The sequence below is a fragment of the Eschrichtius robustus genome, chromosome 10 (genome assembly GCF_028021215.1).
Source record: "Eschrichtius robustus isolate mEscRob2 chromosome 10, mEscRob2.pri, whole genome shotgun sequence".
In the NCBI taxonomy this organism is placed as follows: domain Eukaryota; kingdom Metazoa; phylum Chordata; class Mammalia; order Artiodactyla; family Eschrichtiidae; genus Eschrichtius; species Eschrichtius robustus.
In genome coordinates this window covers 75,356,277-75,381,538 of record NC_090833.1, presented here as the reverse complement: position 1 = coordinate 75,381,538, position 25,262 = coordinate 75,356,277, and the positions used below count along the sequence as shown (strand labels likewise).

General features: G+C 35.3%; 1 protein-coding gene across 3 annotated transcripts in view; it reads right to left on the bottom strand.

The window, feature by feature from the left end:
* Positions 1–25,262, bottom strand: part of IFT74 (intraflagellar transport 74) — a 79,066-nt gene that overhangs the window by 9,105 nt on the left and 44,699 nt on the right. For all 3 annotated transcript variants that reach the window (XM_068552886.1, XM_068552888.1, XM_068552887.1), the window contains exons 14-16: positions 8,484–8,537; positions 7,053–7,150; positions 6,107–6,233 (exon numbers count right to left, since the gene is read on the bottom strand). In XM_068552886.1, the coding sequence (XP_068408987.1) occupies positions 6,107–6,233; positions 7,053–7,150; positions 8,484–8,537 (279 nt within the window). The remainder of the gene's footprint in view (positions 1–6,106; positions 6,234–7,052; positions 7,151–8,483; positions 8,538–25,262) is intronic.

Here is a 25,262-nt window from a genome sequence, read left to right as displayed (position 1 = left end):
CACAGAAAGGAATGGAATCAAGAGTGATATGAAGGTTTCAAGAAATCTGACTGTGAAACCTTTGAAAGAGAGGGATAATAGCTGGGCAGAGAATATTCGGAAAAGGCTTTTTATTTTTTTCCAAGATGTGATAAAATATGGAAAAGAGACTAAAAAGATACCAAAATTTTAATAGTAATAAACTTTTGATAGTGGGATTGTATTTCTAGTTTTTATTTATGCTTGCTTATATCTCCTAAATCCTCTATAATGAATATGAATTGCATTTATAATCAGAAAACAGTATTTTAAAAAATATTCCATTCTGGTAGGATTATATAATACCTACCTTCTCTATTTCAGAGACTTCTTAACTTTGTGATGCTGGCTTTAAAAGTCTCTGTTTTAAAGGGAAAGAAAGGTTTAAGAGGAAACCAGTATTACTGAGAACCTGGAATGTGCCTGGCTTTATATATTATCTGATTTACTTTTCGTAATAGCCCTGGGCGAGGGTAAATTTTATTATATGAGGAAACTAAAGCTTAGAAAGGTAATTATTGCCCAAGGTCAACAGCCAGTCAAGCTTTGGTGCTGAGTGATATTGTTATCACCTTTATGAAAGGTTCATTTTTTACAATAGCAAATGTTACTTTATGATCCAAAGATGCCTCAATGAGCAACAGTGAGTTGTGGGAAGAGGAACAGTAACACTTGGTCAATTTTGCTACTTCAGGCTTCTTTCCCCAGGCATCATCCTTTGTTCTGCTTTCCTTATAGCTACCAAAATAAAATCTGATTTCAGCTAACTCAGAAACAGATACTAAAATGGAATTGAAATATATATCCTGTATATTTAGACGAAGAAATCTGGATTCAAACCTGCCTTGGCCAGTTTCTTCTCTTCTGTGTTCCCAGGGATAGGCATGGGAATAATCCAATACATCCTGTAGTTACTTATTTGTAGAGGCATACAGTGATGCATTGTCATCTTAGAACATTTTACCTTCACTTTTCCTCTAGTTTAAAGTAGGAATATGAATACCCTCAAAAAAACAGTGGTATTTCAGAGTGTCAAAAGCCAAATATGAACATCTTCCTTAAATTACTTAGATTTAGGGGTAGAAGATTTTTATATTAAAGTAACATATATCAGAGTAAAATACAAAATTCAGAATGATTTTTATGATAAAATTTAATCTCATAGTGGGATATATTGTACCCTGTGTATACATATTATTTTTCTCTGGCTCCTTTCATTGTTTTCTCTTCATCGTTGCATTTCAGCAGTCTGATGATGACGTGCTTAGGTAAGGAATTGTTACATTAACCCTGTTTGGGGTTCAAAGAGCTTCTTAGATCTGTACAATTAAGTTTTTCAGAAAATTTTCAGAAAATTTTCAGCCATTATTTCAACTATCTTTTCTCCCCCATTCTCTGTCCCTCCTCTCCTTCTGGGACTACAATTACATGTAAATTAGACTGCTTGAAACTGTCCCACAGGTCATTTAGGCTCTGTTCATTCTTTTTTCTTCTTCAGGTTAGATAATTTCTATTTATTTATCTTTAAGTTCACTGATTCTTTTTTTTCTGCTGTCCTCAATCTTCTATTAAGGTCAGTGAATTTTTCATTTTAGTTATATTTTCAACTCTAGAATTTTCACCTGGTTCTTTTTTGTAATTTCCATTTCTCTGTGGGATTCTCCAATCTGTTCATTTTTTATGATTTTATTTTCCCTCAAGCCCTTAAATATGTTTATAAACATTTAAAGTCCTTTTCATTTCAACGTCTGGATTATCTCAGGTTCAGTGTGTAGTGACTGCCTTTCCCCTTGACTCACATTTTCTTCTTTCTTCATTTTTACTAAATGTAAATTTTTATGGTATAATGGACATTTTAAATGACATGTTGTAGAGACTTTGTATTTTGCTCCTTTGAAAAGTGCTGATATATATTATAAATAAGCAATTAACTTTGCTGAACTAAATAAATCTCTAAACTTTTCTCCTTTGGAGTGGGTAGCATCTTAAATTTCTGTACTCAGTTCTTTCAACTTCTAGCTGCTGCTTTTTCCTAGGTCCCATAAAGCCTACTCAATGCATACACATTTCAGTAGTCAGATTAGGATTTGGTTAGAGTTTATACATAGATTTTTGGCACTCCTTCTTACCAGGATGTCTCTCTTATACAGGGCAGGCAATGAGTAAGTAAGTTGGTTTCTTCACGTAAGATTTAGCAAAATTTACTTGGACTTAATAAATTTAAGTTTTATTACCTATACAGATTTTCTAATGGAAAAATCAATACAAAGCTGCTATTAAACCTTCCTCTTCTGCCTATGAAATCAGAAAGATTAAAATATACCTGGAAGGTGACATTATAATAAAAACATCATGTTCAAGAATCGAGCAACTCTCTACTTATGAATATAACAAAAATCACATAGAGTATAAAATACCAAATAGTAAAACAAGCAAACAAAAAAAGCTTCAAAAGACATTGATTTAAGAAAGGAGGTTGTTACCAACCAAATTTGTCCTAAGTTGGTATAATTAAATGTGAACATTTCCTTCAACCACATTGACTATATGTTATTTTAAAAGATGTATCAACGTATGGACTGAAATGTTGTTGAGAGGGTTTGGTTTTGTTGGATTAATATTTCTACTAGGGTCGGAAATAGTTGAGAATCAAAGTCACTGAAGCTTATGGTGTTTCAGCGCTCTAAATGGGAAATGTACTGAGTTTGTATATTTTGGCTGTTCGGTGAAAAGTTATATAAATCTAACCACAAGTTTAATTTGAAGATATATTAGGGAAATACATTTTTAAACTATATATACTGCTTTTCCTAGAGAAAGGGAGAAAATGGTTGGTTGGTACAGGGTAAAGTTTATCTTCCTTTAACCGCAGGACCCCATGAAAAGCTAAAAGCTTCTCCAAGAGAAGAGACAGGAAGAGGATGCAGACTAGTTCCTTCTGATATGCTATGAAGTTGCAAAGTTTACCAAGTAGTGTGTACATAGTAGCAAAATCTCAGAAGGACCCACTTTGACCTGGGGAAATGTTCCTGAAATATTCTGCCATCAGCGCATTTGTTTATTCCCTGGCGTTTCCTCTCCAAAAATATAAATAAAAACTATCGCTGACAGGTTCCTTGTCTCTTTACTCATGCAGTTTATCAGTGTTTCTTAACCTTTTTTTTTTTTTTTCATTACTGTCCCCCTAAGGAGTCTTTTGTAGACTACTGTTTTCCTAGTCACCTCCCATGAATTGTTTATATTACAGATGTGTATCTGTTTATGTACAGTGACCCTTTGGAGGGCCACACACCTTTACAGTTAGTACCTAAAATTTTTTTTACCCTCCCCCCAGGCAGTAATTTTGCCCCCTTGGGAGTGATATTGCCCCATTAAGAAGCATAAAGGACACTAAGAAAATCAGGTGAGTTCCAGTTATAACTTCAAGGGTCAAAGGGAGGCAGTTCACAAAAGGGGAATGTAAAATTCATTATCTCCGAAAGATGAACCAGAATATTATAAACCTCTTATGGTGAGTTCCAGATAGAAAACGTTTCTTGTGGGGGATGGTGTTAAGGAAAGACAGGAAGAACAATTTATATGCTTGGCTTAAATTAACGCTTAAAAATAACTGACTAAGTGAAATTAATTGTAGGGGTCAGATAAGGCAAACTTCAAAAGGGAAATTTTCAGTAAAATCCTTATCAAAGTAACAAACCGGATTTTCATCTCCACTGAAGCCAGTTCTCATTCTTTTTTAATTCTACATCTCTGGAGAAAATACAATGACTAGGTTTTTAAAAGAAATGTAAACACAAAGTATAAAAGTATGAAAGGAATACAAAGTCCTGATTATTGAATTCATTTCCTGGTATTGATATTTACCCTTTTAAAAAGATGTATGTTTCTCGACAGCCATTATACAAAGATAGCTTAAAGGAGGGAAAAACTTGTTGAATTAATATTGACCTTAGAAAATGAAAAATTTAAAACTATGGTCTAAAACACAAAACAGAAGTTTCTTAGATGAAATAATTAAACATAAAATTCTTCAGCTTATAGAAAAAAGAAAATAAAGATGTAAAACCACTCATACTTGTATACATCCAAAATAATTGAAAATGGGATCTTGAAGAGATATTTGCACACTTACATTCACTGCAGCAGGATTTCACAATAGCCTAGAGGTGGAAATAACCTAAATGTCCACCAACAAATGAATGAATAATGAAAATGTGGTATGTACATACTACAGAGTATTATTCAGCCTTAAAAAGAAATCCTGTCACGTGTCACAACACAGATGAACCTTGAGGATATTATGATGTGAACTAAAGTGGTCACAAAAAGGCAAATATTGCATGATCCCACTTATATGAGGTATCTAAAATAGTCAAACTTTTAGAAACATAAAGTAGAGTGTGGTTAGCAGGAGCTCAAGAGGAGGACATGGGGAGCTGTTGTTCAATGGTATAAGTTTCAGTTTTGCAAGATGAATATGTTCTACAGATCTGCTGCATAACAATGTGTAGATAGTTAACACTACCATACTGTACACTTACAGATAGTTAGGATGGTAAATTGTGTGTGTTTTTTATCACAATTAAAAAAATACTCATAGTTAAACCAACAGTAGGTATAAATCAAATTTAGAATGCACCTCTCTACTTACGTGGAATATAATTCAGATATACAAATAAAACTATGGCAAACAAACTTTAAGCATATCTGGGCAGATAAAATAAATGTACAGTTTTCCACCTATATCATCAATTTAAATTCAACTGCATATTAATTGCGTTCAATATGCATTTATGGATTCACAATCCTTTATATAAAACTCCTAGGCCGTTGTGTTTTAGAATGCAGAATTCTTTGAATTTTAGAAAAGTAATATAGTGTATATACTGATTATTATATAACTTTCATGACAGGGTCTGAGGCAGCAACCCGACATCAGGTAGATGAATATACTTCTGCAGCAAAAAGTATGAACAGTCACACTAGGTAAGGTAATTAAATAGCCTCATGTCAGTTCAGGTCAGGTTAGGTTTTGCTGTAAAGAGCTTTTTTAGATTTGGGGATTCCAGATAAAGGGATATCATGGAAACTATTCCAGTTTGGGAATCTTTCAACATCTTTAAGTTAGCAAATAGCGTCTTCCTTCTCCATGATCTCACAAACTGCCAGAGTAATTTCAAGTAGATAAATAAAACATAGCTAATTCAAAGTCACCATACACCATCATAGTTAGAATCCGCCACTTCAAAAAACCAAAGATGCTATACAAATTTTGACTTGACTTTATCCTAGGCTCTTTAAGCTCAATTATGTATATTTGTTTCTAATCCCTGCCTGCACTATCCAAATGGCAGCCACTAGCCACATATGACTTTTGAGCACTGGAATGTGTCCAGTCCAAATTGAGATGGGCTGTAACTGTAAAATCTCATTGATCATTTTATATTGACTACATGTTGAAATGATAATATTTTGAATACACTGGGTTAAATAAAATATATTATTAAAATTCACCTGTCTCTTTTTACTTTTTTAATGTGGCTACTAGGAAATTCAAAATATATATGTGGCTGGCATTACATTTCTTTTGGACAATGCTGCTCTAGTCTCATGTTAGTCATAATGGCTGAAACTATAATTAAAACATTACCACCTCTAGGATACCTCTCCTAACTACCCAAGACCACAGTGGATATGAGCCCTGTGCATGTCCAATGCTCCTTATCCTTCTGTCATAACACTGTTTCATTACACTTCAATTGTTTGTTTGTCATTCCACCAGATTGCAAGTTTCTTGAGGAAACAGAGTGGATTTTTTTTTTTTTAATCCCTGTATACCCAAATTACAGCAAAGGCATAAAGCAAATACTCAATAAATGTTAAATGAATGAGAATATGCCAGTGAATTACTATTAAGTTGATATGAAAAGTCACACAAAATTCTGAGCCTATGAATGACTGCAGCAATAGGCAATCATAAATTATATCCTCAGTCTTTCAAAAAAAATCAAAGAGAATAACATTAGATTCTAAAAGTTCCAGTTTGTTACAGAAAAAAAGGATATTAAAATCTAGATTGTTTCCTCACCTGAAGTCAGATTCCTAGCCGTACTTTGTGATTTCTGCATTTCAGAGGATTTAAAATTGAGATCATCCTGCATCATCTTCAGCTCTTGATTGGTGATAGAGGATATCTGTTTCATACGATTTATATTCTGTATTTGCAGAGACATAAAAGTGGAAAAAATTCCACTGATTTAACTTTCCAGTAAAACTCTTGAAAATGCTGCCAAAGGACTGGATGTTTTGAAAGGGTATTCTTTTTTGAAGTACATCATTCATTATATATATATTTTATAAAAGAATACAGTGAGATTCAAAGTCAGGTTTTCTCAATAAGGAGAGGTTAAATTAAAATTCAGAATTGTTTCTTTTACATTTGCTTTATTTTACTGCAGAAAAAATTCAACTATTCTATTTTAGGAACTGACTGGATTTTTAAAACACTTAGAATATTGAAAAGAGACCATGCATTTTTCCTCCTATGGTACCACACAATAGTAGCTGCTCAATAAACATTTTTTTAAAAATTAATTAATTAATTAATTTATTTATTTATTTTTGGCTGTGTCGGGTCTTCGTTTCTGTGCGAGGGCTTTCTCTAGTTGCAGCGAGCAGGGGCCACTCTTCATCGCGGTGCGTGGCCCTCTCACTATCACGGCCTCTTTTGTTGCGGAGCACAGGCTCCAGACGTGCAGGCTCAGTAGCTGTGGCTCATGGGCCTAGTTGCTCCGTGGCATGTGGGATCTTCCCAGACCAGGGCTCGAACCTGTGTCCCCTGCATTGGCAGGCAGATTCTCAACCACTGCGCCACCAGGGAAGCCCTCAATAAACATTTTTTGAGGAATCAAGATACTCATTAGGTATCCTGTACTCTTACATAATAGTGAACCACTGCAGTTTTTGAGTTGTATTTAGAAAGGTAATCACAGTAAAAATAACGAAGACACTAAAGACAGGCACATGGTACTTACTCGACTACAGTGCTCCAAGAGTGCAACAATGTTGGCTTCTATCTGTGCCTTCCTTTCCAGTTCCTGGTTCTTAGTTTCCTCAAAAGTCTCAATAAAGGCTGCCAATTGAAAAATATGATGAGATGCTACTGCTGATATAGCTAAATACTACATAAGCTCTGATTTGTAGGTCTGAAAAGTACTTTTTAGAAATTCAAGGCAAATTTTAAACTATCACTGTTTAATTTTTTATTAACCCAAGGGTAATTAAATTACTCAATAAGAACATTTCTACATACTTTCAGACTTTTAAAGTTTGTTATGACCTTAATACAAATAAACTAAAAATTTATAAATTCAGGCTCAGAAGTAACAGTTGATAAAATGGAGATGAGAATAAATCCTATGTTTTTACGCTAGGATCTCATTGATACATCTACAATTAACATCTATAAATAGCCACTAACTTTACTTTGGAAAATATTACTAACTGCATTTTTAACCTGAAAATTGAGTATTTTATAATGCCAAATTAGTCTCAACTAAGTAAGTTTAGTAATTTATTGTTACAAATAAATATTCTAAGAAATCCTCCTTTTTCTTCTCTAACATAGAATTAGTACATAATTTGCTCTTATTTACATTCTTAAAATATTTCTATGGATCTTCCAAAAATTAACTTAAAATAATTTTACTATTAGCATGAAACAACAAATTAATTTTGAGATAATTTTTGGTACTTGCTGAGATTTTAAAGAAATCTTGGGATATCGTTAAGCCAGAGTTGGTAATTACTGCTTTATAACATGTTTCTATGAAGGTAACAATTGACCTCAGACCTATAAAAATGTCAGATTTTAGAAAAATGATAATTTAAAAAGGAAACCAGTAATCGTTAATATAGTCAATTTTGATAAACTTATGAATGTACAACATAAGTTTAAGTGAAGATCTATTTACAAAGTCAAATTCAGATTTTTTTAAAAAGTGAATGAGAAGCTACAATAGAAGGCTACTAAAGCTTCAGTTAGTGATAGAACCAAGAAACAAAATCAGAGGTGAGGGCTAATAAATAATGAGATAAGTACTATGAAAAGCTTAAAAAAAGGTGAAAGATATTAAAGGTGAAGCATGTAAAAGAGAACATTCAACAATCAATGAGTGGTCTACAGACTCTCTATACAGACTATAAATGTGCGTATTAGCTTTAGAATCTATCCCTAACATACAGTCATACAAATACATACACATGTACAAAATCTTTCTAGAATTCTCTACCCATCTAAACTATGCTAGATATTTAGTAATAACTTCAAGGCAAATGCTTTGAATGTCCACACTTCTGCACTTCTATTATTAGTCATTATATCTTCTCAAAATGAGATCTCTGATTCAGTATAAATGAACAACTGTCTGAGAATATATTTTCACATCTATAAGATTATCACTTACTATCCATATTTTCCTCCCTTTTTTTTAGCTCCTTGTACTTCTGATTCATTTCACCTATAAGAGATAAAAAATTTAACATTAGTTTCAAGAACTCAAGATATAGTACTCTAAATTAGAAATATCTCTTAGGTTCTCTATATGCCATTAGTCATTAAATATTCAGTATTTTCAATTAGGTGAAATTCATTTACATTGACTTACAGGGTCTTTCAAAACAGCTATATATATACATATGTATGTTTGACTATTTGGAAAGAACAATCCCCTGACTGGAAAGGACTGAAAGACTCTCCAATGGTTCTCTATTTCACTTCCAACTTGGAGCTATTCAACCTACGCATGAACACACTGGTGACGGGAAACATAAGCTCCCATGAAATTTCATTTTTCTCTGAATAGCTCATAACAGCAAACAAGATAGCAGGGTTACTTCCCTCACAGAGCTTAAAGTCTAGAGATTTAACAATTAAAATGTACTAAGTGCTATCATATGAAAGTAAAGGGTGCTATAGCAGCACACAGCAAGGACAATTAATCTAGTTCAGGGATTCAGGAAATTTTCCTCTAAAGAAGTAATATTTAAGCTGCATTATAAAGAATGGATGAATAGGAGTTACTTGGTCAAAATATAGAAGGAGTTGAAAGTCAAAGCATTATAAGTACAGAAATATGAAAGTGAGGATGAATATGGTAGCACAAAAAACCGAAAGAGTTCAGAGGCAGAGAATGTGAAGTGAAAAAGTGGCACAAAGATGAGGCAGGTTATGAGAGACCTTATAAGACACATGTTATAAAAGTTTGGATTCTCTCCTAAGGGCAAAGATTACTGAAGAATTTTTAGCAGAGGAATAAAATTGTCAACTTGCATTTCTGATCTGGAGAATAAAAGAGAAGTAAGAGTGGAGGCAATAAGACCAGTTAGGAGGTTGTCAAAGTAATCCAAATGAAAGATGAAGACTGCCTGGTGGCAATTAGGATGTAAGGGAGAGGATTTTCATTTGAGACGTTTAAGAGCCAGAGTGAGGTGAGGATTTTGGTGTGGGTCAGAGAGGGAGAAGTCAAGTATGACTCCCAGGTTTCTGGCTTGGGCAATTGAGGACATTGTGGTACTGAAAAATAAATAAATAAAAAGCAAATTGAGGAAGAAACTGCTTGCAGCAGTTTTAGACATGTTGCATTTAATATATGTGAAAGACATGATTAAAAGGGCAAAAATCCATGGCCCGTACAGATGGATGAAATCGGACACTTTAGCTGCATAAAGGGACCATTAGTAGAGGTGGATCATGATTATTTTAGAAAAACAGGATTTTCAGTGTAACAGAAATTGAGATTTGGAGGCCCAGGGCTATTTTCCTGAACTAGTGAGATGGCTGCAGTCCTGTGCTCCCCGGGCCCCAGGTAGAGAAAGCAGAATAAATTTGTGCTTGCTCCAATCTGTACAGTTGCTTCATTAAAGTCAGTTAGATCTTAGCATTCTGGAGAAACGAAGGAAGCTTACTAAGACAATGCCCAGCAAAGATGGAGAGAATAAGAGATTCCTAAGGGTGTTCCTGGTAAGAAGCTGGCATTTAGAAGGACTTTAGGAAGAAGAGTTCTAAGAAAATGCGGGAGCCAATAGTTAAGAGTCCAGAGGCTAAAACCCATTGGTCAGCCTGAGTTCTATATATCCTCCTATAAGCTCTACGGTTTTGCCAAGTACCGGCTAGAGCAGCAATAACATTAGGGAGTGGAGGCAGATAGTCAGAATAGAGCCCCTAATTACATGGAGGCTATGGACTTCCAATCGTATACTTGCTTGGGTGGGAAGTGAGTTACGAGTACACAAAGGTGATGGCAAAGTCAGAGACCCAGGTCAGCAGACAGCTTTTCTGCTTTCTGGTCTGAAAACATTTTTCCCAAATTCACTGAGGACAACCCTTATACAGAGAAAACCTTGTCAAGGCCCCCACCACCAGTACTCGTAGTAAAAAGCTGAAAGCTACTGTATAAGGATAGTAAATACCCAGAGGTCATGAACTCCCAGCCAGTGAACACTCAGAATGAATGGGAAACATTTGGTTCACTCTAAGACTTTGGATGCATTAACAACTTTACTGATCAGTTCAGATGATCAACAATGGTCTCAGAGCATACTGACGCAGCATGATTAGTTGTAAGGGGAAGGGGAGAGATGTTTTTGTTTTACTAATAACAAAGTTTGTATATGATTAAGTTTTTTTGAAAAGTATATTATAGACAGATTAAGATTAGCCCTATAATGATGTTACCATTCAGTAATTTATGGCAATAGTTTTTGGGTGGGAAACAAAGAGAAAGAATATGAGCTTGCAGCATACATGATCTGGAATATCCTCATAGGAGGCTGATATGCTCGTAAATATATAACATATGTGAAGTAGCAGAAAAGCTAGTATCTGCTGAATCTGCCATGGCCTAGGTTTCTAAAAAAGTCCTAGTTCCTTGTGTGGCTGTCTGAGAAGTTGTCCTCCTGGGAGACTGGTCAGGCATTAAGGGATTAAGAAGAAGGCCTGCATCTTAGGCTTTATAGGCATTTAACTACCATCTTATCTTTCTTCTTCTAAACTTAAGAGAATTTCCTACACATGCTGTTTCCAGCTCCTCATCTTGCTATTAGACCTTACGACACTGCAATGAGGCTTCTCCTCCTGACATTCCAATGAAATTGTTCACAGTAAGATTATATGACTCCTTAATTATTAAATCCAAGGGGCAGTTTCAAGTTATCTTACTCTGTAATATTTGACACTATTGATACATCCTTTCTTCTTCCAATTTTTTTTCCGCTTATGTTTTTTGTTGCTTGGGGGTTGGGCTTTTCTGGTTTTTCTTACTCTCGGATCATTCCTTCTTTGTCTTCTCTTCATAACTTTCCCTTTCTTCATTTAAATTCTGGATTCTGCTCTTCGTTGACTTCTAATGCTACATTATATCCAAGGAAATCCCACTCATTCTTGTGGTTTAAAAACTCTTAAATTTGACCTTTTTCCTAATTTTCAGATTGTTTTATCCAATTGTTTACTACATATATTCATGTGGGCACGTTTCATGACATCCTAATACACAGCATATCCATAATTAAATGCATCAGTCTTCCCCCTCAAAGTCTGTACCCCTCTGTATTGCCTATTATGTTTGAAAGCCCTTCACCATACATTTATCATCCAAGTCAGAAACCTGGGAGAGTCCTCCCTCCTTCTCCCCTCAAATCCATGCTCCAAGTTGCCATCAGATTGAGCTGGAAGACATATCTGGTCAATGTCTCCCAGCTATACAGCTGGCCAGCTGGATTAGTTAGGACAGAGCTCCCATATATCTTAGCAAATTCCCAAGCTTCATAAAACCTCCTCCCATATCACTGTTGCTAAAAAGAGAAGAGATCAGGGCCCTAGTGAACTCCTCTATTTTGTGATTTCTCAGTTAGTGGATTAATATCTGAGCTTCTCAAGAGAGGCAATGTACAGATGTGGGCAGTCCTAAAGTAGGGTAAAAAATAGGGCTTGTTACCAAATCTATCCTTAGATTTAATATTATAGGAGAGGACAAGATCATAGACAGGGGAAGCTAATCAGCTATCACACTGGAGGTGCAAAGCAGGCCAGAAAAAGGGTCTAATCATTGTAGAAAGATCAACAATGAAGAGACCAAAGGAGAAGGAAAAGGACATGTTCATAAAATGAGGGTTATTTTAGAGCTATCCTCAAACTCTGAGTATTTGCTGTGATCATAGTTCTACATAATTTACTTCTTCCAAATTTAGTGAGTACCTATTATGTGCCAGATACTATAACAGGTGTTGGGGATATCAAAATGAACAAGACAGTTGCCACTCTATCCTAGAAGGGTGTACAATCTGTTAGGTGAACAAAAGCAAAAAGTTACAATGCAACATAAGTATTGTAACTAAGCTATATATGAAGTACTATGATAACCAGATGGGTGAAAAGAGTTCAGGAGGCTTTTACATAGAAAGTATCATATCAGCAAGGCACTTTAACAGGTAACGGAGGAATTACAGAGATGAATAAGATATTTTCCTTCAAGAAATTTATGCTCTAGTAAGACAAGAACCCAAAAATTTCCACTATAAATTCAGGCCTCTTTCCCCTTATAAGGGGGAAAGAAGAAATGAGTACGGACTGTTACAAAAGACTTGGGATATTGCAGAAAGGACACTATTGCTTTTTGATACTCTCAGCTATAGCCAGCCAGTGGAGTAAGGGAACTAGGTTCTTCTTCCAGCACTAAAGGGCTGAGTACCACCATAACCACCTTTCTCCTCACTTGTCAGTAAGGTCATCTGACTCTTTTACCTCTCTATCATAAAATGTTCTCTTGAATCAAGGCTTACAGAGCAATCTTGGCTTTTATACTCTGAGAAGCAGTTCTGACCCTGGAGAAGGGTCTGATCACCATTTTCCAGAACAGGTAGCTACCTCAATCTTCTCTCATGATCAGTGTACAACAAGGAACATGCTAGTGACTCCCCTGGCTGCAAGGCCCCCAAGTCAGCAGACCTACTGATTTTAGAGGAGAAAAAGTAGCAGATAGCAAATAAAATTAGAGAGGAGGGGCAAAAATAAACACAGAGGTACTTTTGCTGGAAGGTAGGATTCTTTCCTTTCTAGCACTTGGGGTCCTTCTGAGGCAAGCTAAATATCCCGGTACCTTCAAGCGTTCAGTACCTTCAAGTGTTCCTTATGTGGCATAGTTTCAGTCTTGTTATCATTCTGTTCATTCTACTCTTACTCCAGTTCTTCTTCATTCCTTTTAAAGTATGATGCCAAGTAACAGGATTCCAAGCAGACTATCACTTCTCATAGTCCACATATTCATCTTTTGTTAATGCAATCTAGGATTCCAGCTGTTCTGGAGGCTCTATCACATGAATTCACACTGAGCAGTTATCTAAACCCCCTCTAACATTTTCACATATTTTAGTAAGCTACAGCACTTTCTCCTCCCCCACTCCTGCTTCAATTTTAATTAGTTTTGGAGTCCTATTAAACTTCATCTTTTTACATTCAGTCTCTCTCTCACCTACTTTTCGCACATCACTATAGCAGTAAGTGATAAACTAATATATTAAATAATGCTAAACTGGTACGCTAAAATGAGTACATCTAAGTTTAATGTTTTAAACTAACATTTAGCTTCAAGTTTCACCCAATTTATCAATTATACATTCAACAAAATGTTTTAAATTTTGGCAGGAAAGTTTCTTTACAGCTATGCAGACAAGGTCTGATTATTCTATCTACTAGAGACATTTAAAATATATACAATAAAAATTCTCTAAATATGTAAAAGTTAAATTATTGCCTAAAGCCTCACCATTTCTAAAGAAAATAAAAAGGACTATGAAGAAGTTTGTTTCAACAGAGTAATGTCCATAAAATCAGATGGTATAATGAGTAATCCTTGGCATGTATACTAAACACAATGTAAGTTCTTAATTATTTCCTAAAGCAGTGGTTATCAAACTTTAGCATGCGTTGGAATCATCAGGAGGGTTTGTTGAAACACAATCTGCTAAGCCCTATTCCCAAGGTTTCATGTTTAGTAGGTCTGGGGCAGAGTCCAAGAAGTTTTATTTCTAACAAGTTTCAGATGGTGCTGAAGTGCCTGGTCTGAAGATAATACCACCATACTAATGAATAGTTTAACCAATCCCCAAATTGAACAATAAGCAATGATTCATTCTTCTTCATTGTATGTATATTGAGAAACTGCAAAACAGCAATGTAAAGATGCCATTTGAAACTCAGATACCAGATGATAAACTGAATATATTATCTTGTACATCCTGGGGAAAATACTTTCCAAATATGTTTTGGGAAAATCTCCAGGAAAGTTATTGAAGTTTCAGTTTATAAATTAATAGCATTACATATGGTCACCTTATCTTTGATAAAGGAGGCAAGAATATACAATGGAGAAAAGACAGCCTCTGCAATAGTGGTGCTGGGAAAACTGGACAGCTACATGTAAAAGAATGAAATTAGAACACTCCCTAACACCATACACAAAGATAAACTCAAAATGGATTAAAGACCTAAATGTAAGGCCAGACACCATCAAACTCTTAGAGGAAAACATAGGCAGAACACTCTATGACATAAATCACAGCAAGATCCTTTTTGACCCACCTCCTAGAGAAATGGAAATAAAAACAAAAATAAACAAATGGGACCTAATGAAACTTAAAAGCTTTTGCACAGCAAAGGAAACCATAAAGACGAAAAGACAACCCTCAGAATGGGAGAAAATATTTGCAAATGAAGCAAGGGACAAAGGATTAATCTCCAAAATTTACAAGCAGCTCATGCAGCTCAATATCAAAACAACAAACAACCCAATCCAGAAATGGGCAGAAGACCTAAATAGACATTTCTCCAAAGAAGATATACAGATTGCCAACAAACACATGAAAGATTGCTCAACATCATTAATCATTAGAGAAATGCAAATCAAAACTACAATGAGATATCATCTCACACCGGTCAGAATGGCCATCATCAAAAAATCTACAAACAATAAATGCTGGAGAGGGTGTGGAGAAAAGGGAACCCTCTTGCACTGTTGGTGAGAATGTAAATTGATACAGCCACTATGGAGAACAGTATGGAGGTTCCTTAAAAAACTAAAAATAGAACTACCATACGACCCAGCAATCCCACTACTGGGCATATACCCTGAGAAAAGCATAATTCAAAAAGAGTCAGGTACACAACGTTCACTGCAGCTCTATTTACAATAGCCAGGACATGGAAGCAACCTAACTGTCCATCAACAGATGAATGGATAAAGAAGATGTGGCACATATATACAATGGAATATTACTCAGCCATAAAAAGGAACGAACCTGAGTTATTTGTAGTGAGGTGGATGGACCTAGAGACTGTCATACAGAGTGGAGTAAGTCAGAAAGAGAAAAACAAATACCGTATGCTAACACATAGATATGGAATAAAAAAAAAAACGGTCATGAAGAACCTAGGGGCAAGACGGGAATAAAGACGCAGACCTACTAGAGAATGGACTTGAGGACACGGGGAGGGGGAAGGGTAAGCTGGGACAAAGTGAGAGAGTGGTAGTGTATTTATGGACATATATACCCTACCCAATGTAAAATAGATAGCTAGTGGGAAGCAGTTGCATAGCACAGGGAGGTCAGCTCGGTGCTTTGTGACCAGCTAGAAGGGTGGGATACGGAGGGTGGGAGGGAGGGAGACGCAAGAGGGAAGAGATATGGGGATAAATGTATATGTATAACTGATTCACTTTGTTATAAAGCAGAAACTAACACACCATTGTAAAGCAATTATACTCCAATAAAAATGTTAAAAAAAAAAAAGGAGATTTCTAATCAGAAACAATGTAAGTGAGAAGACAGTGGACCAACATCTTTAAAGTACTGAAAGATAAAATCTGTCAACCTTGACTATACCCAGCAAAAATATCCTTTGAAAATGAAGGCAAAGAGGCATTTTCAGACCTACAAAAGCTGAAAGCATTCATCAACAGCAGACCATAACTACAAGAAATGTTTAAAGTCCTTCAAGCAGAAAGAGAAAGATCCCAGATGGAAATCTGGATCTACACTAAGGACTGAAGAACAGCAGAAATGGTAACTACATGGGTAAATAGTAAGATTTTGCTCCTTATTAGTAATCTTTTAAAAATGTAATTGACTGTCAAAAATAATAGCTATGTAGTTATTACCTTATAAAATATGTAAAAGGAAAATGTGTGATGACAATACCACAAAGATCAGGAAGGGAGAAGTAGAAGCATGCCATTGTCAAGGTTCTTATACTATACATAATGAGGTATAATATAACATGAAGGTAGACTGTGATACGTTAAGGATATACACAATATCCTAAAGCAACCACTAAAATAACAAAACAAAGAATTATAACTGAAAGACCAATAAAGAAGATAAAATAGAATCATTAAAAATAATTAATCCAAGTCAGGCAAAGAAGAATGAATAAATAAATTGTGGTTTATCTTCACAGTGGAATACTACTCAGCAATGAACAGGAGCAAACTGGTGACACATGCAATTATATGGATAAATCTTAAAATAATTATGCTGAGTGAAGGACCAGAGAAAAATGTGTACATAGTAATGATTCTGTTTATATAAAATTCTAGAAAATGTAAATTAATCAACAGTGACAGAAACCAGATCATCGGTTACTTGGGGAGGCAGGTAGGAGTGGGAGGGAGAGGCTGCAAAAGCATATTAGGAGATTTTGGGGACCGTTGGGTATGTTTACTCTCTTGATTCTGGTGATGGTTTCACAGGTGGATGCATATGTCAAAACTTATCAAATTATGTACTTTAAATATGTGCACTTTATTGTATGTCAATTAAACCTTTGTAAAGCTGTTTAAAAAAAACTAAAAATAAATAAATAAATAGCATTAATAATAACAGCCAATAACTAACATTTATGTGCAATTTTTAAATTGCATGCTATTCTGAGTCATACACACACACACACACACACACGCTCCATTCATCTAATCCTCACAGTAACCCTAAAAGGAAGGTAGGTACTGTTATTATCCCCACGTTAAAGATGAGGAAACTAAGGTACAGAAAGGTCAAGTAGCACGTCTGAGATCAGCCAGTAAAACAGCACAGCCCAGATCTGAATCCTGGCATTCGGGTTGCAGAACCCGTGCTCTAGAACAAAACTATTGTCTTTATAAATTCTATTTTACCTGACATAATCAGAGAATAAAAGCTTCTAACCTGGGCCTTGGAACTATGAGTAGGAAGAAGTATCCTACAGACAAACCAAAGAAAAGGGTTGTATTTTATGTTTTTACTACTCTTGAAAGCAGCATATAAATTATAGAGTAAATTGCAATGAATGCATTTGAAGTTTAGGACAGTAATCCAATGATCCTGTAGCATTTTATGCATACTTCTATTATGATACATATTTATCACATTGTAGCTGTTAGATATTTAGATGTCTGTGATATGCTGTATTAATAACCACATGATATTCTGTGGTTTTATCAATGCCATTTTATCAAAGATTTTATCAATCTTTGGGAAGACACTGTACTCTAAATTTGAAGGGATAATTTGTAGTGAGCAATAATGCCCAAAAATCCTTCTTGGTGAGAAATGTGACTGTACTTTGTTAACTGTGTTCCTTAAGCCTTGTCTGAGCATGCAGATGTCCAGAAAATTAGCTCCACCTCGTGGATCATGGTAGTACTACAAATTCAGGCCTTTGAGAACAGTGAACCGTCAGAGAAGTAACTAGCACTGGTGAGGAAGCACTTTCACATACTGCTGCTGGATGTATAAACTGGTACAACCATTTCTGGAAAGAAATTTTCAAAAATAATCAGAATTGTATACATAAGTAACTTTCTATTCAAAATTTTACTTCTAGAAATTTAGCCTATAGAAATATACAAATTAACAAACATGTATGTATCAAGGTTATTTACTGCAGCATTGTTCTTGGTAGTGAAAAATTAGAAACAACCTAATGTCAATGTGGATACAGCTAATACTATTTAACAAGAATATCAACATGACTATAGCTAATAGTTTTCGTAAGTACTTAAATATATGCCAGGGACCATTCTTAGTCTGGCTTTAAAGCCCTGACATTGGCTACTACGTTATACTTCTTAGAATGAAGTATATACATCCTCATATGGAAGAATGTTCATTATATACAGTTAAAAGAGAAGACTCAGCTCAGAAGAACTGTATCACTCAATTAAATATATATACATTAAATATATATATATATATATGCCACGTATAGAAAAAAGTCTAAAAGGCTATACATATCAAACTGTAAACAACGATTACCTCTGAAGAATGGGATGAGTATGAGGAGAAAGGAGATGATTTTTACTTTATACACTTTCGTATTGCTTGAATTTTCCACATTAAGTACACACCAGATTTGTATATAAAAAGTACACAATTAAAAAAATAAGTTAATTGGAGTCTTTAAAATAACTTTAACTACTTTAAGGAAAATTTTTAAAAAGTAGGAAGGGGTAACCTCCTAGATGCTGACTGATAATTTGCACAGTTAATGACAATACACGAGAATGGTCATTTGAGGCAACACACACACACACACACACACACACACACACACACACACACACACACCCATAAAATGAAGTACATTCAAGGTGATTAAAACTCTTCAGAAATTCTGGGTATCTTAACAATATAAACCAAAATTCCCTTAAGAATGTTTTATCCATGGCTTAAATACAGTCACTTTTCTAACAGAGCATCCCTGGCTCTTCCTTGAAAGATAACAAAAATTTACAAGTTTGAATTTTTCCAGGGCTTACAACCTAACTTGGGGTGAAAAACAATATGGTATTTAATATTGTCAAGTGGAAAAATTCTCAATTTATAGCTTCCTAACTGGTGGCAGCTCTGGCAATACCGGCAGGGCACCTGGTCTGTGTACAGAAAATCTAATAGTGTGTTGGGTTTTGGGTCAGTCTGACTGAAAGGGGTTATGTTGCATTTTTGACTGTCCAAAGCTTCCAAGCAATTATACTAGTTTTCCATTGAAATTTACCATCGAAGTACAAAAGTCAGTTTGTGAGATCAGAGAAAAGATAGAACAATGACGATAACAGAGCCTGAAGAATATACAGTGGACAAAAGACAGCCTCTTCAATGAGTGGTGCTGGGAAAACTGAACAGCTACATGTAAAAGAATGAAATTAGAACACTCCCTAACACCATACACAAAAATAAACTCAAAATGGATTAAAGACCTAAATGTAAGGCCAGACACCATCAAACTCTTAGAGGAAAGCACAGGCAGAACACTCTATGACATAAATCACAGCAAGATCCTTTTTGACCCACCTCCTAGAGAAATGGAAATAAAAACAAAAATAAACAAATGGGACCTAATGAAACTTAAAAGCTTTTGCACAGCAAAGGAAACCATAAACAAGACAAAAAGACAACCCTCAGAATGGGAGAAAATATTTGCAAATGAAGCAACTGACAAAGGATTAATCTCCAAAATTTACAAGCAACTCATGCAGCTCAATATCAAAACAACAAACAACCCAATCCAAAAATGGGCAGAAGACCTAAATAGACATTTCTCCAAAGAAGATATACAGATTGCCAACAAACACATGAAAGATTGCTCAACATCATTAATCATTAGAGAAATGCAAATCAAAACTACAATGAGATATCATCTCACACCGGTCAGAATGGCCATCATCAAAAAATCTACAAACAATAAATGCTGGAGAGGGCGTGGAGAAAAGGGAACCCTCCTGCACTGTTGGTGGGAATGTAAATTGATACAGCCACTATGGAGAACAGTATGGAGGTTCCTTAAAAAACTAAAAACAGAACTACCATATGACCCAGCAATCCCACTACTGGGCATATACCCTGAGAAAACCATAATTCATAAAGAGTCATGTACCACAATGTTCATTGCAGCACTATTTACAATAGCCAGGACATGGAAGCAACCTAAATGTCCATCGACAGATGAATGGATAAAGAAGATGTGGCACATATATACAATGGAATATTACTCAGCCATAAACAGAAATGAAACTGAGTTATTTGTAGTGAGGTGGATGGACCTAGAGACTGTCATACAGAGTGAAGTAAGTCAGAAAGAGAAAAACAAATACCGTATGCTAATAACACATATATGTGGAATCTAAAAAAAAAAAAGAAAATGGTCAGAATAACCTAGGGGCAAGACGGGAATAAAGATGCAGACCTACAAGAGAATGGACTTGAGGATATGGGGAGGGGGAAGGGTAAGCTGGGACAAAGTGAGAGAGTGGCATGGACATATATACACTACCAAACGTAAAATAGATAGCTAGTGAGAAGCAGCCGCATAGCACAGGGAGATCAGCTCGATGTTTTGTGACCACCTAGAGGGGTGGGATAGGGAGGGTGGGAGGGAGGGAGACGCAAGAGGGAAGAGATATGGGGACACATGTATATGTATAACTGATTCACTTTGTTATAAAGCAGAAACTGACACACCACTGTAAAGCAATTATACTGTAATAAAGATGTTTAAAAAAAAAAAAAGAAATTCTGGGTAAGTTTATAACTGGTAATTTTTTGACAAAGATGGTAGGTTGAACATGCACATCTAACCCTAACCTGCCCTACCCCCCAAACTCCACTAAAATTATAGTAAAAATAATTTTTAAAGGTCAAACTCCCAGCAATGAGGAAAATAGGAGAGGAAACAATAGTAATAAAATTGTGGAAGCTGGAAGCAGATGGACAAATGGTAACTAATTTAGCAGACCTGAGAAAGTCTAAACCTAAGCTGCACTGGGTAAAGCTGAGAATTAACCAAATTTCAAAAGGCTCAGGAGTTCTGCATAGACAATCACTTATTTTGTGTTCCTACACCATGAAAGGTTTTGTCGTGTCTTAAAATAGTAACACTGCTCTTTTTAGAATTTAACGGAATATAGTGAAGAGTACAGTAGAGGCCTGAGTTAAGTGGACCAATAAACACCATTTACTTTGAGGGACCTTCAATATGAAATATACAAAAATTAATTTGTGGTGAGAATAAATTTTCTTAGTCAACAATTACCTTATCAAAAACTAATTACTCAACTATATGTTAGAAGTAAATCTTTAGGTAAAAGAATAATAAAAATAATATCTTATGTTGAATGAGAATATAGGCTACTATTATCTTGTTGCCTTCACCTAGAGCTACAACGCCTTTTCCATTACTTTCCCTTTCTCATACAGAAGGAGCATTTTAAAAAGCAACAATTAAGTAAATATTTAATGGTTGGCACTTCAGCTGAGAAAGGAGAAATCAGGATGGATTCCAGGAGAAATCAGGCTTTTCTGAAAAGTAGCATGGCATCTGCCAATAGTGCTCTGCTTTAATAATGATGCAGATTGTAGCCGAATTCTGACCATATAACAACTTTCAATAGAGCTATTTCTCACTGCTTCTAGTTAGCAAAAATAGTAACAATTCCTTTCCTGCTAAAATATAGGATAGTACACATATTTAAACCTAAATATTTTTAGAACCCATATAACAAAATTACCTGATCCAGCAATAAAGTAAAACTACTGTAGGGGTGAAGTCTAACAAATACTTAACATAATAGGATTAAATCCCCCAGCAGTTTAAAAAAGTAAAGACATCTTATTATAATGAAAATTCTCTGTTATGAGATTATTTCACCTTTAAAAATTACTTACAAAGACTAAATAAAGATTTGAGAGCAAAGAAGCCCATCTAGAATTGGTCAAAAGTGTAAGTGTATTATGAGGATTTTTTCTGCATTATCCAGATTGTCACAGAAACTGATAATCTAGGAATAATGAAGATTTTTGTAGAATAGCCAAATAACTGTTAATTGATTTTATTTAGTTAACTTTGAGACAATGTAACTTTTAGCAAATTATAACTTTAAGGACTTAAAAAGTGCAAAAATATGATGAACTTGAAGAAGCTGTTGGATTACAGGACCACCATTAATATCTAGCAGAGAACATAACTGTACCTAAACCAGTATCAAAGGATGCCTTTAAATTTAGAATGAATTATACAAACCTTTTAAAAGTTTATTTGAAAACTGAAGGGTTGGAGCAAGTGCTAACAAAGTCAGACATGTACAAACACATTTATGGTTTAAATGTTATGTTAACCAGAACCCCTACAAGGCAAAAGGTGGCCTAGCTGGATTACACACAGGTGCCATAAATGGAAGAAACCAGGTAACATCTAAGAAATTAATAAAATGGGCCAGAAGGAATAAAGCTGGGGACAGAGATAAGTATGGACCAGAAAGTCAAAATAACTTGATAATCCTCCACATCTTAAGGAGCAGATTATCCACAATCTTGAGTCAAGGGACTGCTGAGAATGCAGATGTAGATAAGAATCCACCTCTTTACTGGAAATCATAAATCGAAGGTAGGAATCCTCTAAAAAGTAATAAAACTGTTGCTAACTAATCAAGCTCTCTCTGTAGATAAGAGAGCATTTGTATATCTTAAGAACTAGAGGGTCCAAAGAAGTGACTAGAGCCCAACTCTCACCTTTAATTCATTCTACAAATCTTTCCCTTCTAAAATACAGGACTGGGAATTCCCTGGCTGTCCAGCTGTTAGGACTCCATGCTCTCACTGCTGAGGGCCTGGGTTCAGTCCCTGGATGGGGAACTAAAATCCCACAAGCTGCACGGTGCAGCCAAAAAAAATAATAATTATTAAAAAAATATATAAATAAAATACAGGACTGTTTAATTCATTCCACAAAGACTTATTGAATGTTTATTTTCCCAGGCAGTGTTGATGAAAGAGGTTACCAAAGTGAACAAGACACAGTCCCTGCCCTGGAGGATGTATAGCCTAAGGGAAAAGACAAACACCTAAGTAGAAAGTGGTAAAGTAAAGTGGTCAGTACATTTACGCCGTGTGTTCTGATAACGGAGGGGATCACTCACTTAGCCCAGCCCAGAAATAGGTCAGGGAGAGAAGTTAGGGTTACTATGTTGGATATGAAAGGATAGCTGAGCTAGATCTTAAAAAATGAGAAGTTAGTAAAGTAAGTAACAGGGAAAAGAACATTCAAGAAAAGGGAACAAATAATAGGAGCAAAGGATTGAGCATGAAACAATCCTTTGATGTATGATAAAGAGGGTGAGGTGTGAGGTACCACTGGTAGATTATTATTATTATTATTCTTAGAATGTAAGGATAGAGATGCTGAGGGGTAGGAGAGGAGGCTGACAATGTACAGGCCAGATTATGGAGGGACTAGAATGCCATACAGAGATTCTTAAACTTTATCTTGTAGGTCATGGGGAACCACTGTTAAGTGGAGAATGATACAGAATCACATTTCACATAAGTCACTCTGGCAACACTGTGGTGGATGAATCTGAGAGGGAGCAAGATTGGAGGTCGGGGGACCAGTTAGTAGACTACTGAAATAGTTCAGGAAAGAAATAATGAGGTCCTGAACTAACAAGTGACCTTCTAATAAAAACCCCTGTGCTGCTGAACCAATAATCCAGGATGATCAAAGTGTAGTAGAAGAACAAAAAACTAATGCATTGATATATATGTGAACATACAATACATAATATTTATATATCCCATATATTTTTATATGTACATATATATATGCTTTTTTGCTACTATTACATTACATTATAGATTGTGCCTTTCTACATTAATCAAAAAGGACAGGGAATTCCCTGGTGGTCCAGTGGTTAGGGCTCCTCACTTCCACTGCAGGAGGAACCGATTCGATCCCTGGTTGGGGAACTGAGAGCCCGCAAGCTGTGGTGCGGCCAGAAAAAAAGAAAAAAAAAAAAAAGGACAAAGAATTTACGAAAACAAAAAGGAAAAGGGAAGCTACAATTCAAAGCATTCTATTTATCGTAGAACTAGCAATTAATAATAAATTGTTACCCCCAAATGAGTTATTTTACAGGAAAAATAAATAGAATTCTGCTAGAAATTTAAATTTAGAAGGAGGACTATTATTTAAACTGTATCCCATAAAGCATCTGAAATCAAGAACATTATCAGATTTCTCAGAATAATTTATTAACAAAGAAAATCTATATACTAGATCTACATAAATTAAAAGCAATAAAATAATTTAATAAAGAAAACAACATGACCTTAGTAACAATTTTTTGTGAACCTACCTTTCCATGTGTACCATTTACTATTCGTAAATCTTAGTGAGGTAGGACCACTATATTCATTTTGCAGATGAGAAAATGAAAGCTCAGATAAGTTTACTTACCTAATAACCAGGACTTAAAGTTTGTCTGATTTTAGATGTCTTGTTTACATGTAGCCACATGTAAATAAGACTGTAAGCATTTCACAAGAATATTTTTATTTCACAAATAAAGCACTTCATATCAGAAAGCCAAGATTAGGTTTGGGCAATAGAAATAACACTTTGGGGTCAAAGAGAACTTGGTTTATATCTAGACTTTACCCCTTACTAGCTTCTCTGAGTTTCAACAAGCATAAAAGAGGTCAGAAGCCTTCAAAGTGTTCCTGCAAAGATCACAAAGTAACCAGTCCAGGTAAGTAATCAATTAATAGTAGCTAATGCTATTATTCATAAATCAATAAAATGCATAAATAAAACTAATACACTGCATTAAAATTGAAATAAAAAATTAATTTAGGAAAAGAACACCCTTTTCCCCTGCTATGAATGTTTCTTTAGCCATAATAGGCATATTATTTACAATAGAATATCTAACTCATAAGAATATATAGTCATCTCTTGATAATTCAATAGCATATTAACTGGTTTGCAGTTAATCTGTGATTAAAGTGCCATAGTAACCCAGCTTTTCCTCCCTTGTTAGAGACAAGCTGGTTAGGAACCTGTGATGCCCAAACTCTTCCCTCAACCACACATACTCTGTAGCTCCCAAATCCCCACCCCAGCATTTCCACCGCAAGTGCTCTGGTCCCTGCCTTGGCTCTTCAAATCCCACTGCTGGGGAAAGCTGAGAGAGGACTGGAATAATCAGTACTTGCCACCACATTAGTGGGTCCCCTAGCGAATAATTCTTCCTGCATTTTTTGTGATATTTGTGACTTGATCCTCACTCCCCTGTAACTCTACCACTTACCCCAGTTAATAGCTGACAATACTGAAGAAGTATAACTTAGAAATCTGTGAGCAACTTTAAACCATTTTACTTGAT